The sequence below is a fragment of the Rhipicephalus microplus genome, chromosome 1 (genome assembly GCF_043290135.1).
Source record: "Rhipicephalus microplus isolate Deutch F79 chromosome 1, USDA_Rmic, whole genome shotgun sequence".
NCBI classification, from domain to species: domain Eukaryota; kingdom Metazoa; phylum Arthropoda; class Arachnida; order Ixodida; family Ixodidae; genus Rhipicephalus; species Rhipicephalus microplus.
The window spans coordinates 232850692-232866352 of NC_134700.1; the positions used below are offsets into that span (position 1 = coordinate 232850692).

Here is a 15661-nt window from a genome sequence, read left to right on the forward strand (position 1 = left end):
GTGGTCAGCACATTTCGTTCTCTTTTTAGCCACGCACGTCAGAGTTCTTTTATGCGGATTTCTTGCGACGAAAGTCGCATGTATCATGCAAATACTAAACCATGCAACACTTTTGTTCGGAAAAACGTTGGAATGAAGACCGCGAAGCCGAAAGCACTGCAAAATGTAAAATTGCGCTTTTGCCTTCGTAGTGGCATGCGGCGGTCACAACAAGTTCTTCAAGAAACGAGACTGGAGAAAAAAAAAATGTACTAGGCCAATCTTTCTATTAGTTCCGGAAAGCGTGATAAGAAAAAAAGAATATTAAGCATCATGAAGCTGGAGAAGTTGTTTGCAAACGCTAAAACTGTTTTTCTTCCAGCAGAAGACGTAATGCCAGAGCCGTCTGCTAGATAATTATAAATTTGTATGATCACAAATAATATTAATAAATGAATAAAAAAGTAAAGTGCCGTTCAGATAATGTCTCCAGAGGTGTAACTATTAAGCGAATAATTATACAGAAAACTTGTTGCAACACAAAAAACAATTTTTTTTTTTTAATTCTACGTCGTATCTACCATTTTTTAAACATTCTTTAGTTGGTATCGTCATCACGACAACGAAAAGTAGCCGGTTTTGTTTGTCCGATGCACGGAGGAAAACGTAATCCGAGGCATGCACGAGAGGAGGTCGTAGCCCGATGTGCACGCGTTCTCATCGAAGATACAACAAATCTTGCTGCTTGTGCGTTAATCATGTCTGCGTATGCAGATGGAAGTGCTTGCCTGCAGATCTAATGCCCCAATCTCGGCGCAGCGCACTCAGCTTTGCTTATCAGATATTCTTTCGAAAGGCGCGAGTCGGCGCGTTTTTTTTCTTGGCTGGCGATGCACTCTTCCGTCACAGCACATTTTTTCCCCCTCTCAAGACCGTTCCTTCAGATGTAGTGTACTGCAACGTTTGCGCGAGTTTCCCAGCTCAGTGCAGCACGCCCAATTAATACGAGCAGTCGCTGACAGACCAACGCGCGTCACTTGCGGCAGCTGATACGTGGTAAGCACACGCCGTTCGAGCAAAATTTACTTAATTTAGTGGCAGAGATAGCGCGCCCACTGCAAGCGACACCGTCTGTTCGGATCACCGCCGTCTCAACAATGGTAATCATTCAGCTCGGCCGCTTGCCTTGTTTTGCCAATTAGTGTAATCAGTATTGTTATTTTTACTGTGACTGTGACATACTATGACGGTTGTTTCGTTTAATAAAATAGCCAAGCAAAAATGAATACACACAATGCTTGTGGCGTTAAGTCCCGCACGTATGGCATCGGGGCACGCACCCAGGAATTTTTTTTTTTTCGGGGATGTGGTGTTCGTGTGTAGAACGGCGGATTTTGGCAACTGTGAAATCGACGTGGAAGCGTGTGAATGCCTTACTATCACCCGATGAGAGTTAATTCATGAAAAAAATTGAGGGTAGGCGGGCTCAAAACTCCTCCAACTTCCCCCTAGTTAGGGCCCTGTATGGCATTTACTTGACTACAACGACAGCGTTGCAATGGCTTTCCGCTCTTAGAGCAGCGGCTGTGTTGAAGTTACTATGTTTGAAGACCACCAAACCATGTCAAGATTGTCAAGCTCAGTAATTCTCAAGATTACACAATAGGCGTTGCGCTGATTGTGAAGGTAGGTATGTGGGGTTTAACGTCCCAAAACCACTATATGATTATGAGAGACGCCGTAGTGGAGGGCTCCGGAAATTTAGACCACCTGGGGTTCTTTAACGTGCACCCAAATCTGAGCACACGGGCCTACAACATTTCCGCCTCCGTCGGAAATGCAGCCGCCGCAACCGGGATTCGAACCCGCGCCCTGCGGGTCAGCAGCCGAGTACCTTAGCCACTAGACCACCGCGGCGGGGCGCGCTGATTGTGAAATCTGCATAGAAAGTCACAAGCTTTGGGGGGAACCATTCCTATTCCATTTCAGTTTTTCCCACCCTTGCTTCTACGAGAAGTATGTTTTTAAAAAATGTAAATCCTGTGCAAGAATGAAGAGAATAAAATTTGTAATTTCACTAAAAACCTTCACTACGATAAATGTGTCGTTGCACATGCTTAACGGTGATTCTGCCTGCTCAATTCTTGTTTGCATGTCTATCTTGGCAATTGTTTTGTAAATATAGTATCCGGCACAGTTTTATAACAGATATTTGCTGTTGTGGACCATGATTGCTCTAGACAAGAGGAATCAAGCTTGTAGTGAACAAAATCGGTCATGTTATGCCATGATATCTCGCTTCCAAACATTGCATGAACATCTTCAATGCCCTATTCCTGCCAGATGCTCCAAAGCAATCACAAAATGTAATAGACTGCCAAATTTCATCGTATTTTATTTTGCCACTGAGTAAACTGACTGCTGAATGAGACTTATGTAAGATAAGAGGAGGGATGTCTAAATACCAAATATTTTCTTATGATATTGAATATGAGTCTTTGAGAACACATAGTTTGCACATTGAATCAATTAAAAAATGTTTGCAATGTCTTACAGATTTAAATACAGGTTGCATAGAGCCAGGCCAGCATTTACGATTAAGGGGAGTGATAACATGCTACATAGTAGACTGTCATGTTTACTGAAGAATATAGTACTATATGCCCACACAACATTTTAAACAGCCCCGCTGTGGTGGTCTAGTAACTAAGGTACTCGGCTGCTGACCCGCAGGTGGCGGGATCGAATCCCTGCTGCGGCGGCTGCATTTCCGATGGAGGCGAAATGTTGTAGGCCCGTGTGCTCAGATTTGGGTGCACGTTAAAGAACTAAGGTGGTCGAAATTTTCGGAGGCCTCCACTGCGGCATCTATCATATTCATATGGTGGTTTTGGGATGTTAAACCCCACATATCAATCAATCAATATTTTAAATAAATTCAGTTGCAATAAGATTGTCGAAGCAGTAAAATGCTTCGCCCAAATCCAGACAACATAATCAGAACTGATGAAGCAATCATGCATATTGGATAAAACAATCTCACAGTAATGGCCTTATTCACTCATTTGCCGAGAAATTGGTGCCAGCATCTGTGCGAAAATTCTAGTTTTCTGCAGCAGAATCATTTTGAAGTCTGCATTTGCAACAATCTTTCTATGCTGCAAGTCTTGCTATATTTGCACGTTATTTCAACAGAAAATTCTTGGTATAGACTAGTGAATTCACAAATTAAGTATGGATGAAATTGTAAAGATTATTCAAATTTCAAAGTTTGAATATTCACACACATCTACCTGTAAATTAACTTATTCAGGTGTGTTGACTACATGGACTTTCATATGTTGATTCCCTGCAATCTGGCTAACATGAAACCAGTAATGAAGCTATCCAATCTAGGACTTTGATAACAAACAATTTCGGATCGGCAGATATTTTCACTTCCTAACTGTGTCATTCCCATGTACTGCTAGCTGATGAAGCAATTTGCGAAATGTGGTAAGGAAGTAAGCTTCTAATGTAGTGCCACATATTTTTTTCTCTACTTTTAAGATTGAATTCACATTTTGTGCACTTCTGGTGTCATCCTGTTCATGATATGTATAGCTTTACACATTTGTAACCATTTCAGCTTTAATTGTGCATACTTTCAGATGTTGTTTTCAAATGCAAGCATGTAGATCTACCATAGGATTGATAATTCTTTATTTTCAGGTTTGTGAACAATGTTTCTTAGATATATTTTCAAGTGTCTTGCATTTGCTAACAAGTGCTCATTTGTTTCAATTTGGTCACTCCTTTCTTTTACAGTGCTTTGTTCGTGCTATGCAGGCCTCACTTTAAAAAAGTCACTCTGTAGCAAGATCCTTGCTGCTTTTCAGCATGTTTCGAATAACGGCTGTTTCAAGGTGAGTGTATACTTTGCGCTTTTCTTGTCCTGCAATTTTTCTGGGGTTGTGAGCAGTGTCAAGCGTTTCTAAGTACATTTTTAAGCAGTGCAGAACATTACATAAAGGTTAAACCGCACAAGTATACTCTCCGCTGTGTCTCATGTTCTACACTGTTTAATTAAACATGAATCCTAACTAACTGGCCCTGGTCTCCCTTCTGCATTACTAATAGCAACAATAGGTAAACTGTGCTTCTATGTCAAACTGCTGATAAACATTCTCTAGCACCTATTTCTTGGCTTTCTCATGTATCATCTAGTGCTTTCTCTTGGGTAACGTAGAACTATATATTGCACCTACACAATCATAATTATGCCTGCCACGATGGCTCAGTCGCTAAGGTAATACATATAGTGGTTTTAGGACGTTAAACCCCAACAATTGTTTTGAAGAAAGTGATCATGAAAGCAACAAGAGCATTTGACCTCGCTAATTACACCACAGTTTGTTTTGTGTGGTGCTATCCTTCAGATACTAATGAAACACCAATCATACTTGAGTTTTGTGCTGGTTCTAGTTGAAATGGCATACCTGTACATAGTTCAGTGCTTCAAAGCCCATACAGGAATGGGAAACAATTAAGCACAGATGATCAGGGCTGTATTATAAGTAAGCTAGTTGAAGCTTGATAGGCTTAGTTGTATTCATATTAGTCAGTTGTAATCTTAGGTCTGCCAAAGAAAGTGGAACTCACTCAGGAAATAAATGTTGCACTTTGGACTCACTCGGACTCACACTAAAAAAATATTACTCACCCGGACTCGCTCAGGCTTACGACTCGATCTGAGTCTGAGTTGACTTGTGTGAGTTTGCCTACCTATGGTTGTTAGTAGTATATAGCAATGACAGCATTCTATTTTTGCCAATGTACTTTTTACCTGTTTACATGAAGAATGGCATAAGTGAAGCGGCACAAACATGGGCACACATGCTTGTATCGTTTCACTTTGGTCCTTCTTTCAAATAGTACGTTGCAAGAAAGAAATCAGTGTCACGTCGACTAGCCCCTCTGATGGAATCTTTATTAACAACGATATGCCCGCACCTTTTGCAGTTCTGCAAGGCAACTGAGGTGGCTGGCCCTCAGGTCCCTGCTTAATACTCAGTGCCGCACGACCACCAGTGAGGCCTCAGTTGTGGAACGCGAGGTTCGAGAGTTGCAGATCCCCGTTCCGCATGGGCACCTGGCTGCCAAGCAGTGGCTGCCCACATCGGCCGAGGACCCAAGCCGACGTGTTCTCATGATCCATGGTTACTTGGACAACGCTGGAGGCTTTGACCCCCTTGTGCCATGGCTTGACCCTCGGTGGCACATTGTGGCCCCAGATTTAACGGGCCATGGCCTGTCTTCACACTTGCCCAATGGAATACCATATACTTCATTGCAGTTTTGGTTCGACATCGCATACACAATAGACTATCTTGGCTGGAATCAATGCTCCATAATTGGGCACAGCATAGGCGGTCAAGCGGGCTTGCATTACAGTAACCTTTTTCCTGAGAGGGTGAGTATAATAAAGGTCCCATTTTATTAAGGGAAACTATGGTAATGCCATTTAATGGCTACATAAGAAAAGGTGTTGGTTCGTGTGCTTACGTTTTCTGTAGAACTAAAAGGTTTTGTCAGTGCAACGGTCGTATGATAAAAATAAATAAATGATAAAAAATAAATGATAAAGTTTTAGCATATATGCGCCAGTTTGAGCCTAGGTCAAGGTCTCACGTCAGCATTTTCATCTCAAGCTTGAAAATCTTTACTATTTTATAACGACTACTTTGTTGAGGGGACTGACAACTGGCAAGAATGTGTATTTAGGTCCTGGTGAAAATTAAAAGATTGAATCGTAGTGACCGATTCAAGCATTGTCTTGAATAGAATATTTATATTGAGGTTGCACTTAAAAGTCACAAAAAGGTACTACGTGGCTTAGCCAAGTGGAAAAGCTTCGAAGGGGTATTATGAAGTTGTTCACTTTGTTGTCGGTTATCGGGTGCTTTCATGTGCACCAGAATGAGGATTCAAAATTAATGCGTGTGATATTACCCACTTTCGTTCTGTTCTATGCTGCTTATTAGATAAAAGGAGTTGACTCTTCCAAGCGATGCTGCATCCGTGGCAACAAGTGGAACATGTTGAGCCGAGGTGTATGTCCGCGAAATGCAAGCATGTGCATCAAACTGCAGCACGCAAACACGAACCACTGCCGTGCTGACTGCCCACCGTTTATAGCATGTGCTTTGTGTACGTCTTCACATTTGCCATAGATCTTAAAATTCTGACGATGACTCTTTTACGTAGGCTTGTGCTAATAGTAAATATTAAGGTCAAATTGAATTCGAATAGTACAATACCATATATTATTGAAAAAAGTTAAGCATATTTATGATGACCCTACTAATCTGCTTGATATACAGGGTGTCCCAGGTAACTATAGCCAGAGTTTAGAAATATGCCAACACACGCAGTTACGATGCGACCAAATGCATGTTGCTCACCGTTGCCTAAAGTTAGTCGGACTATTTTTTGTGTTCTCAAATATTGTTTAACTAGATCTGTTTAAATAACTAACTTTTCAAGAAACGAATATGGATGAAAATTTCAATGAGAAAGTTGCAGATCGGTTTGCAAAACGTCTGATTAAACAGTTTTGAACTTTATATCTATCAATAGTAGTGTTTTTCTGCTAATTACAAATGCCCTCGAAATAGAAAAAATACCACGTGACAAACTCGCTCATGCACCAGTGCGCACAATGATTATAATGCTAACGTTCCATATACAAACAAGCATAGCATTTGCCCCATTGTGCTGTTTCGGCAGGGCCACAACGATGATGGTGGCTTTACAATGAATACGTTTTGCTATCGGCCTCAAAAACGATAACCGCTGTGATTGCTTATCGCTGTCATGAACGAGTGCGAGGAAAGCGTGTCGTTCGTACGCGGGACGTTAGGGAGCACTAGAATCATAGTGCGCCCTGAAGCGGGAGCGGGTTTGTCACGAGGTATTTTTTTTGTATTTTGTGGGCATTTGTAATTAGCAGAAAAACACTAATACCTAACAGATATAAAGTTCAAAACTGTCTAATCGGACGTTTTGCAAACCGATGTGCAACTTTCTCATTAAAATTTTTATCCATCTTCGTTCCTTCAAAAGTTAGTTAAATAAACAGGTCTAATTAAACAATATCTGAGAACACAAAAAATAGTCTGACTAACTCCAGCCAATGGTCGGTGAGCAACATACGTTCAGTCCCATCATAATTACGTGTACCGGCATATTTTTAAGCTCCGGCTAAAGTTGGGACACCTTGTATATTTCTTTGTAATTGAAGTGCGGCATGTGCAAATGCCATTTCTTTTGGTTCACAGGAAGTGGAAGCAACGTTGAATAGTAACAGGATTTGACTTTCGATAACATGCAAGCGATAACCTGTAAAGTATGCTACATTTTAAAATTTACTATGCTTAAAGCAAATAAGCCAACATAACAAGCTTCTAAACATTAAAAGTGATGAATCGGTGTTATGGTAATCTGTTCATTTAACCTTGAAATGGGGCTACACTGCAGTTTGGATTTTTCTTGGATAGGTGCTTTTACGGCTTGTAATCCCTCTAATGCAGTGAAACCATCTTTTAAAAGAGTTACATGTAGATTAATATACACCAATTAGTTAATTTTGGGTACTGCAAATTTTCAACAATTTAAATTTGAATTGAAATGAATTTGAATACAGTAATATACGTTCCAATTATCGAAGCGCTCAAATATCCACAGCACAAGCTGACTTTCGCAGCAGCATTTTCCACACTACCAATCTGTGGTTCGACACTTTTATCAGCAAGCTTTCCATTGCATTAAAGAAAAAAACAAGCGCCATAAAAAGTCGGTTGTCGGTCCCTTTAAAGCTTATTCAGTCAATGACTGTGAGTCACATGCTAAACATATAACCCAGCAGCATAAAATATATTTGTAGTAGATATGTGTACACAACAAAGTGGAAACTAATACACACAGCTATATCGGTGATCCACAATATACAGAGGTGGGGGAAAATGTAACAAAGGGGAACGTGCCAATGAGCTTCTGCTGCTGCTGCTTGCAGAAGCACCCTTTTGTATGCGATCACTTATAGTTCAATTTGCGGCTCATTGCTCCACTCATGGCTCTTCCACCACATTTTACTGCATTAAGCCAACAAGGTTTAAGTACCGTATGCTTTACACTTAGGCTAACAGCCCACAATTTTAGAGCATAGTTAAGTACACCAACATAGCAAACTGATTTAGATTAGAAGAAAAAGCTTGTTAAACATTGTGTAACTGGCATGATTATGCATGATATTGAAAAATTTTAAGACTGTGTGCTTTAGTCAGTCTCAGCTGCTGATCAGTGGTGCAACATTCACTTCTTGTATATGCCACCATCGAATAACAAAGATGTGTTTTGAGATCAACAGCTCAGTGAATGCCCTCAGCACAATGCCATCACAGCTTTTGCCACTGTCATCATCCTTTCTCTTCTCTCACTGAGCCTTTTAGGTGTTCTGAACACATCACATCCGTAGCTAGTCCATTTTTCATAGCAAAATTTTTGCAGAAAGTGGGTTGTAGGCAGTCTCATATGGGAGCTATTTGCTTCCAATACCTTTTAGAATGGATTTCTACAACCGTCCCTCACTATTATATTTTGCAGGTGCAAAACTTGGTGATGATTGATGCCTTGGCACCTATGTTCGACCAACCTAGCAAATTATCGCGCAGCGTAAGAGAAGTGGTTGAGGGCAACATACGGTTTGATCATAAGGATCTCGGCAAGCCACCTTCTTACACGGAGGATGAAGTGATAAAGCTTTACCGGCGTAGCTTAGTTCCGGGCTACCTTCCTGACAATATTAGAACATTGATGAAACGCGGTTGCAAGCTTGCTGAGGACGGTCGTTACGTCATGACCAAGGACGCCCGCCTCAGGCACATCCAGTGGATTCGGATTGACAGTAGTGCTCTGAAGAAATACTACACTGGCTACACTAACAACCTGCTGGTACTGATGGCTGTTCCTGGCTTCGGATATACATCTGCAAAGCACAAGATACTAGCTGATGCCTGTGCACAAAGCTGCCGCAAGTTTCAGGTTGTTCAGATAGAGGGCAATCACCATGTGCACATGACTTATCCAGATGTGGTCGCTAGTCACATACGCCCCTTTTTAGATCCACACTGATGTGAAAAGTAATACAATGACCTTGTTTTTTTTTTTCTTTTTTGCCAGGCTGTGAAGGTGATCATTTTTTTCTCTGTGTTGAAGCATTTTTTTTTTACGAATGCTACACATTGAGAACAATGTTATTTGTAGCTTCAAGGTGGCTGTGTTATGTTTGCTGCAGTTTTTTTGCTGACTGTGTAAGGGCATTTGATATTCATGGAATCTCAGAATTTCACTATAAGTTCGAAAGTTCCTTATATGAAACAAAAGCTAACAGGTGAGATGCACTTATCTAGCATGAGTGTGACTAGCTAACTTTTATTTGGTAGGAGATATTTATATCACTCTTGCTTTAACTTTTGTATCGTTACCTTTTTTGTGCATCTTTTCTTCGAGTGTTTTTCATCCATTATGCTTGCACAAAATAGTCATTTTTCTGCTTTTATAAACATGGGGTTTGTGTGACTTTACTACAGAAAAAACATGTCTTTCCATTTTTAGAGTTTCGAGAAGCTTCATCTAACTAATCGTCAAGGTGGACCTTCTGGGCATTTTCACAGAATGCGCATTGACTGACTAAGAATGTTTCCGAAACTCAAGGGCTTTCTCATTTGTACGTGACAAAGTGTATTACTCCCGTATTCACAAATTCTCAACTCGAATTTCGTCCTTTACTTGACAGAGTTGAGCATTGCGCCGCTGATCGAGTACAAACGGCGCTCTACTTATCAATAAATGTTGCAGATTATCTCTGATATGCAGGGACTTGCTCTGCCTATAGGTGGTGCCCCCATCAACTTTCTCGAGTCAAGGTGAAGCATTGAGTGAAGGGACGTTCTAGAACACGAGGGTTAAAATATAGGCAAAGTGGGAAGCAAGGGAAGTCATAGTTTCCCATGCTCAAGATTCTTTCTTGGTATTCTTTGAAATATAAACGAATGTGTAGGTGAACTAAGAGAATGAGTAAATTATCTATCTTTATATTGTTAATTCACTCATAGTGTCACAAGAAATTGTCAGTGACTCGGTTAGTGTCTCGATGGCACCTAACATCATTTACTATGGGAAACAAATTTGATAAAATTTGTAATATTGAGTTACAAAGATTTTGCTTTATGTTGTTAATGCACTCATTATGTCACCAGAAGTTGCCAGTGACAGGGTCGGTGTCTCGATGGCATCTAACATCACTTACTATGGGAAATAAATTTGATAAGATTTGTAATGTTGAGTTACAAAGATTTTGATAACATATTTCAGTCTGTGATGTGATGTGTATATGTTGAGATTTTCTCATAAATTAATAAATGGAACCTTGAAAAAAGAAGAGAGATTTTTGTAACCTCTATTATTTCTGTGTGGCATGTCTTTTTGTGGTTCTGTTGCTTTATTGGTCCATGTCTATAATCTCCAGTGCAGGAGGTAATAGGTTCCTTCAATAGTGCCACTGTGCACCCACCGCTTTCTTTACTGGGGAGAGAGGTACCCCAACTTTGTACTACGTGTTGCCCCGTCGTGGTGGTCTTGTAGCTAAGGTACTCGGCTGCTGACCTGCAGGTCGCGGTATCCAATCCCGGCTGCGGTGGCTGCATTTTCGATGGAGGCGAAAATGCTGTCGGCCCGTGTGCTCAAATTTGGGTGCACGTTAAAGAACGCCAGGTGGTCGAAATTTCCGGAGCCCTCCACTACGGCATCTCTCATAATCATATGGTGGTTTCGGGACGTTAAACGCCACATATCAGTTATTGTACTAGGTGTTGTGAGCACTCAATCCTTGTTGAAGTGGCCTGTTCTTTTCACTATAGTTCTGTGCATGGACTCTTGTGATCAAAGCAAAATTTAGTCTATGCAGCATGGGAAGAGCACCAATCAAGAGACACATTTTCTCGCCATTCCTGAAGCATGGAAGCCTCGAGTTCATTTGGTTGAGATAAGGTCGACCGTTTGCAGTTAAGTGAATTAAGAAAAAGAGTTGAAAATAATTTGCTAACCGAAAGTATCTTAGTATGTGCCATTGTTGGACTGTTCCCTTTCACGGAACAGTCTGGTGATTGCTAGAACAAAAGCAGTCTGAGAAAATTGGCAGACAAGTTACTCATCAGACTGAAAATATATGAAAACGGTGTTTTTGTTATAGATGACGGCTATGGTGCCAAACAGCGGGCGTTGTGTGCAAGAGAGTGCATGCAGTTTGGGTTACTAATTGACATCGACGTCGTGGACAACATATTAGTTGCTGTAAGTGGGTGAAAAATGTCCAGGAAGAAAGTAATTAAAGACGCAGAGCCAATATATATATATATATATATATATATCACAGTTGGTAATTTTTTCATCCACTTTTCTTTCTTCTTATTTACATTCCATTGATTTTAATAACTTCCCCTGTACATCCATTGGCATTACTGTCTGTTATATCTCATTAATATTGTGCTAAAACACTGAAAAACGAGCCCTTAGGTATACACTTCTTTCCCTTATATATATATATATATATATATATATATATATATATATATATATACACGGCAGGTTATTTTCTCACTCACTTTTCTTCATATTTACATTACATTGGTTCTAATAACTTTCCCTATGCATTCCTTGGCATTATTGTCTGTTAGACCTCATTACTATTGTGTCAAAACACGGAAAAACGAGCCCTTAGGTATGCACTTCCTTCCCTTGTGTGTATATATATATATATATATATATATATATATATATATATATATATATATATATATATATATATATATATATATATATATATATATATATATATATATATCTGTGTACGTGTGTGTGTGTACCAGTGATCATGGAGGAAGGACACAACAATGACTGACCTCAATGGACGGGCAACATTTATAAAAATTAAGTGAACCTGAAATCTACTCAAAGCGCCAGACACTACGTGAAAGCCCAGCCTGCTCCCAAGGAGAAGCTACGACTATTATTGCACTACAAAGGGGTTGTTGGCTACGACCACGTCCGGTCCTTTACTTTCGGCAGCGTATCGCACCCAACGCAATCACCCTCAAAGTGGTGTATGTGGTGACGTTTTTCTTCAGGTCAAGGTTGTTTTCTATCGTGGTGATAGATTTCAATTGGACTTGATTGCTATCGAAAAGTGGGTTGATCACTAACGCTCCTTTTTATCAAAAGGAAATCGGTAAATTCAGCTGCACTGAGCATCGGTAGCACAATGGAAACTGTTTCCTTCCTGCGTTATGGTAGCCAACGCCTCCTCTAAACAATGCCTGGGAAATGGCTCGCGCTCCCGGCGGAGTTGGCCTGCCTTCAGTTTTGAGCAGGCGCTCACCCCGGAAAAGAAGAAAAGTCACCCCGGAAAAGAAGACACAAACCCAAAAGTTGCTGGGATGAGGAAGTTAAGAGAGCCATAGCAAAACGTCAGGAAGCCTCTAGGGAACACAGACATGCTAAGCAGCGGGGTGAACCGACAGATGATGTTGAAAGAAAATGGGAAACCTTTCTAAGCTGTAGAAGGAATGCATCCCTTCTGATCAATGAAAAGATTAGAAGAAAGGGAGCTCAGTGGCTGGCAGAAGTACATAAAAAAGATAGAAAGGCAGCTGCAAAATTTTGGAACCATCTAAACTCCCTAAGAAATGAGACGAGCCTGGAGCAGAGTTTTATAACTACAGCCCAAGGTGCTAGGCTAGAAGGGGACGAAGCTATTGAATATATAAGAACATGGATGACAGAAAAATTTCAACAAAGAAGTACTTTATGTGCGACAGTGGACAAGGACGAATCAAGTGGTGCAATGGCTCCGTTTTCACAACGAGAGTGGGAAAGGGCTGAGAAAAAGGTTCCTAGTAGTACATCAGCAGGCCCAGATGGCATTTCAATTATGCTGATAAAGACATTAGGTCCGAAGTCTATGCAGGCTTTGAGAAAGGCAGTGAGCAAAATAATAATCGATGGTGAAGTTCCCAATGTATGGAAACTTAGCAGGATGAGCATGATCTATAAAAGAAAGGGGGACAAAGCTGACATAAACAACTACCGTCCTATAACGGTGACATCAGTGGTCTACAGGCTGGCGATGCAGATTATAAAAGAAAGACTACAGGCATGGATAGAGGATGAGGGGTGCTGGGGGAACTGCAGAATGGGTTTTGGAAACACAGGAGGTTGGAAGACAATCTGTTCTCACTGACGCAGTGTATTGAAATAGCAGAAAAGGAACACAGGCCCCTGTGGCTAGCATTTTTGGATATCTAGGGAGCGTACGATAGCGTGGTTCAAGAGGAATTGTGGAGAATACAGGACACACTAGGCGTGGCACATGTAGTCACTAATCTTTTAAAGGATATCTATAAAGGTAACAAGGCAGTTATAAAGTGGGAAAAACAGGTATCCAAGCCTGCAGAGGTGAAACGGGGGCTTAGGCAGGGGTGACCCCTGTCACCCTTATTATTCATGATGTACCTACAAGGATTAGAGGCCAAATTAGAGGGAAGTGGACTGGGCTTCAACCTCTCTTTAGTCAAACAAGAAAAACTTATTGATCAGGCACTACCAGCATTAATGTACGCAGATGATATAGTGCTAATGGCCAACAACAAGGAAGATTTGCAGAGATTGATGGACATCTGCGGTAATGAGGGAAATAGGTTAGATTTTAGATTTAGTAAGTAAAAAGCAACAGTCATGATTTTCAATGACAACGAAGGTAGTGAGCTTAGAATACAGGAGGTCACGCTAGAGATAACAGACAAATACAAATATCTGGGCGTATGGATAAGCAATGGAACGGAGTACCTGAGGGAACACGAAATATACGTGACGACTAAAGGTAACAGGAATGCAGCAGTGATGAAAAATAGGGCACTGTGGAATTACAATAGGCATGATGTTGCGAGAGGAATATGGAAAGGGGTCATGGTTCCTGGGCTGACGTTCGGCAATGCGGTCTTGTGCATGAGATCAGAAGTTCAAGCAAGATTAGAAATTAAGCAACGTGGAATAGGTAGGCTTGCTTTAGGAGCTCACGGGAATGCACCAAGTCAGGGAGTACAAGGTGATATGGGATGCACATCATTTGAGGGCAGGGAAGCTAGCAGCAAGATAAAATTTGAGAAGCGATTGAGAGAAATGGGGGAGGAGCGTTGGACTAGGAAGGTTTTCAGCTACTTGTACATGAAGAATATCAATACAAAACGGAGGAAGCGAACCAGGAAATTTACTGGTAAATACTTAGAAAACAGCAGGTGGCCAAACCAAAAAGAACTATCGGTTGGAAACGGTGAAGTGAAGGAAACGGAGACTGACATGTGGAGAATGGGCATGATTAAAGCCCAAACCACATAAGCGCAAAAATGCACGCGACAGCGACGAGCGACGCGACGTAGATCGTCTTCGCGCGATCAGTCGCTAGCGCAGGCAAACCATAGAGAAAGAAGTTTCTCTATGGGCAAACCTCATTCACGCGACGGCTTCGGCGAGCGAATTCCACTGTTGCTGGCATGAGGCTGTCAACTCGCACCAAGAAAACCGCGTAGCGAGCGGTTTCCAATTTAAAAATTCAATAAATTGTTGTGTAATAAAACGGAAAGTGTTTATTATTGCCTTGCAGCACTTTTTTATATGCACATACGTAATAAACATTGCGTTATTTTTTGTTGCACCCGCGTGACTTGGGCAGGTTCACGTGCAGTGGATCCTTGGCGAGTTCCTTGGTTGTGACAGAAAAGCACGTGAAAACAACCGGCAGTACGTCACTGATGTATATCCTTTTTCGGTTTTTTTCTATTGGCTGCCTGAGTCCAGCACTTCCGGGCGATGAGCGACGGTTTCCAAATCTGGAGAACCGAGCGATTGCGCGAGAACGAGCACGCGACACGTCGCGCGAACGCCCTGTTTCGTCGCTCATAGCGTCGCTCGTCGCTGTCGCGTGCATTTTCGCGCTTATGTGGTTTGGCCCTAAGAAGTCCGCACTAGAGATCTATCGAACATTTAAGCAGGAAATTGCCAAGGAAAGGATCTATGAAGCCCAAACTCCATAAGCGCGAAAATGCACGCGACAGCGACGAGCGACGCGACGTAGACCGGCGTCGCGCGATCAGTCGCTAGCGCAGGCAAACCTCATTCACGCGACGGCTTCGGCGAGCGAATTCCACTGTTGCTGGCATGAGGCCGTCAACTCGCACCAAGAAAACCGCGTACCGAGCGGTTCCCAATTTAAAAATAAGATATATTGTTGTGTAATGAAACAAAAAGTGTTTATTATTGCCTTGCAGCATTTTTTATATGCGCATGCGTAATAAACATTGCGTTATTTCTTGTTGCGCATACGTGACTCGGGCAGGGTCACGTGCACCTATGTAGTCTTCGTCTTTTCCGGTATTTCGCTATTGGCTGCTTGAGCCCAGCACTTCCGGGCGATGAGCGACGGTTTCCAAATCTGGAGAACCGAGCGATCGCGCGAAAACTACCCCGCGACACGTCGCGCGAACGCCATGTTTCGTCGCTCATAGCGTCGCTCGTCGCTGTCGCGTGCATT

At 41.7% G+C, this 15661-nt stretch overlaps 1 protein-coding gene across 2 annotated transcripts; it reads left to right on the forward strand.

Moving 5' to 3' along the window:
• The first annotated feature begins 722 nt into the window (after window positions 1-722).
• Window positions 723-9950, forward strand: LOC119159540 (serine hydrolase-like protein). Of its 2 annotated transcripts, none has more exons than XM_037412341.2 (4): window positions 723-1035; window positions 3787-3884; window positions 4981-5431; window positions 8623-9950. In XM_037412341.2, the coding sequence occupies exons 2-4, from the start codon at window positions 3859-3861 to the stop codon at window positions 9148-9150; spliced, it is 1005 nt and encodes a 334-aa protein (XP_037268238.2). In that variant the 5' UTR covers window positions 723-1035; window positions 3787-3858; the 3' UTR covers window positions 9151-9950. The 2 variants fall into 2 exon arrangements, with proteins under 2 accessions (XP_037268238.2, XP_037268237.2); XM_037412340.2 differs by having other exon boundaries at window positions 851-1139.
• Window positions 9951-15661: the final 5711 nt, after the last annotated feature.

Coding starts and splice junctions, on each gene's coding strand:
- LOC119159540 (XM_037412341.2), top strand. CDS start 3,859: ATGTTTCGAATAACGGCTGTTTCAAG. Junction 3,885..4,980: donor CGAATAACGGCTGTTTCAAG/GTGAGTGTATAC, acceptor CACCTTTTGCAG/TTCTGCAAGGCAACTGAGGT. Junction 5,432..8,622: donor GTAACCTTTTTCCTGAGAGG/GTGAGTATAATA, acceptor TATATTTTGCAG/GTGCAAAACTTGGTGATGAT.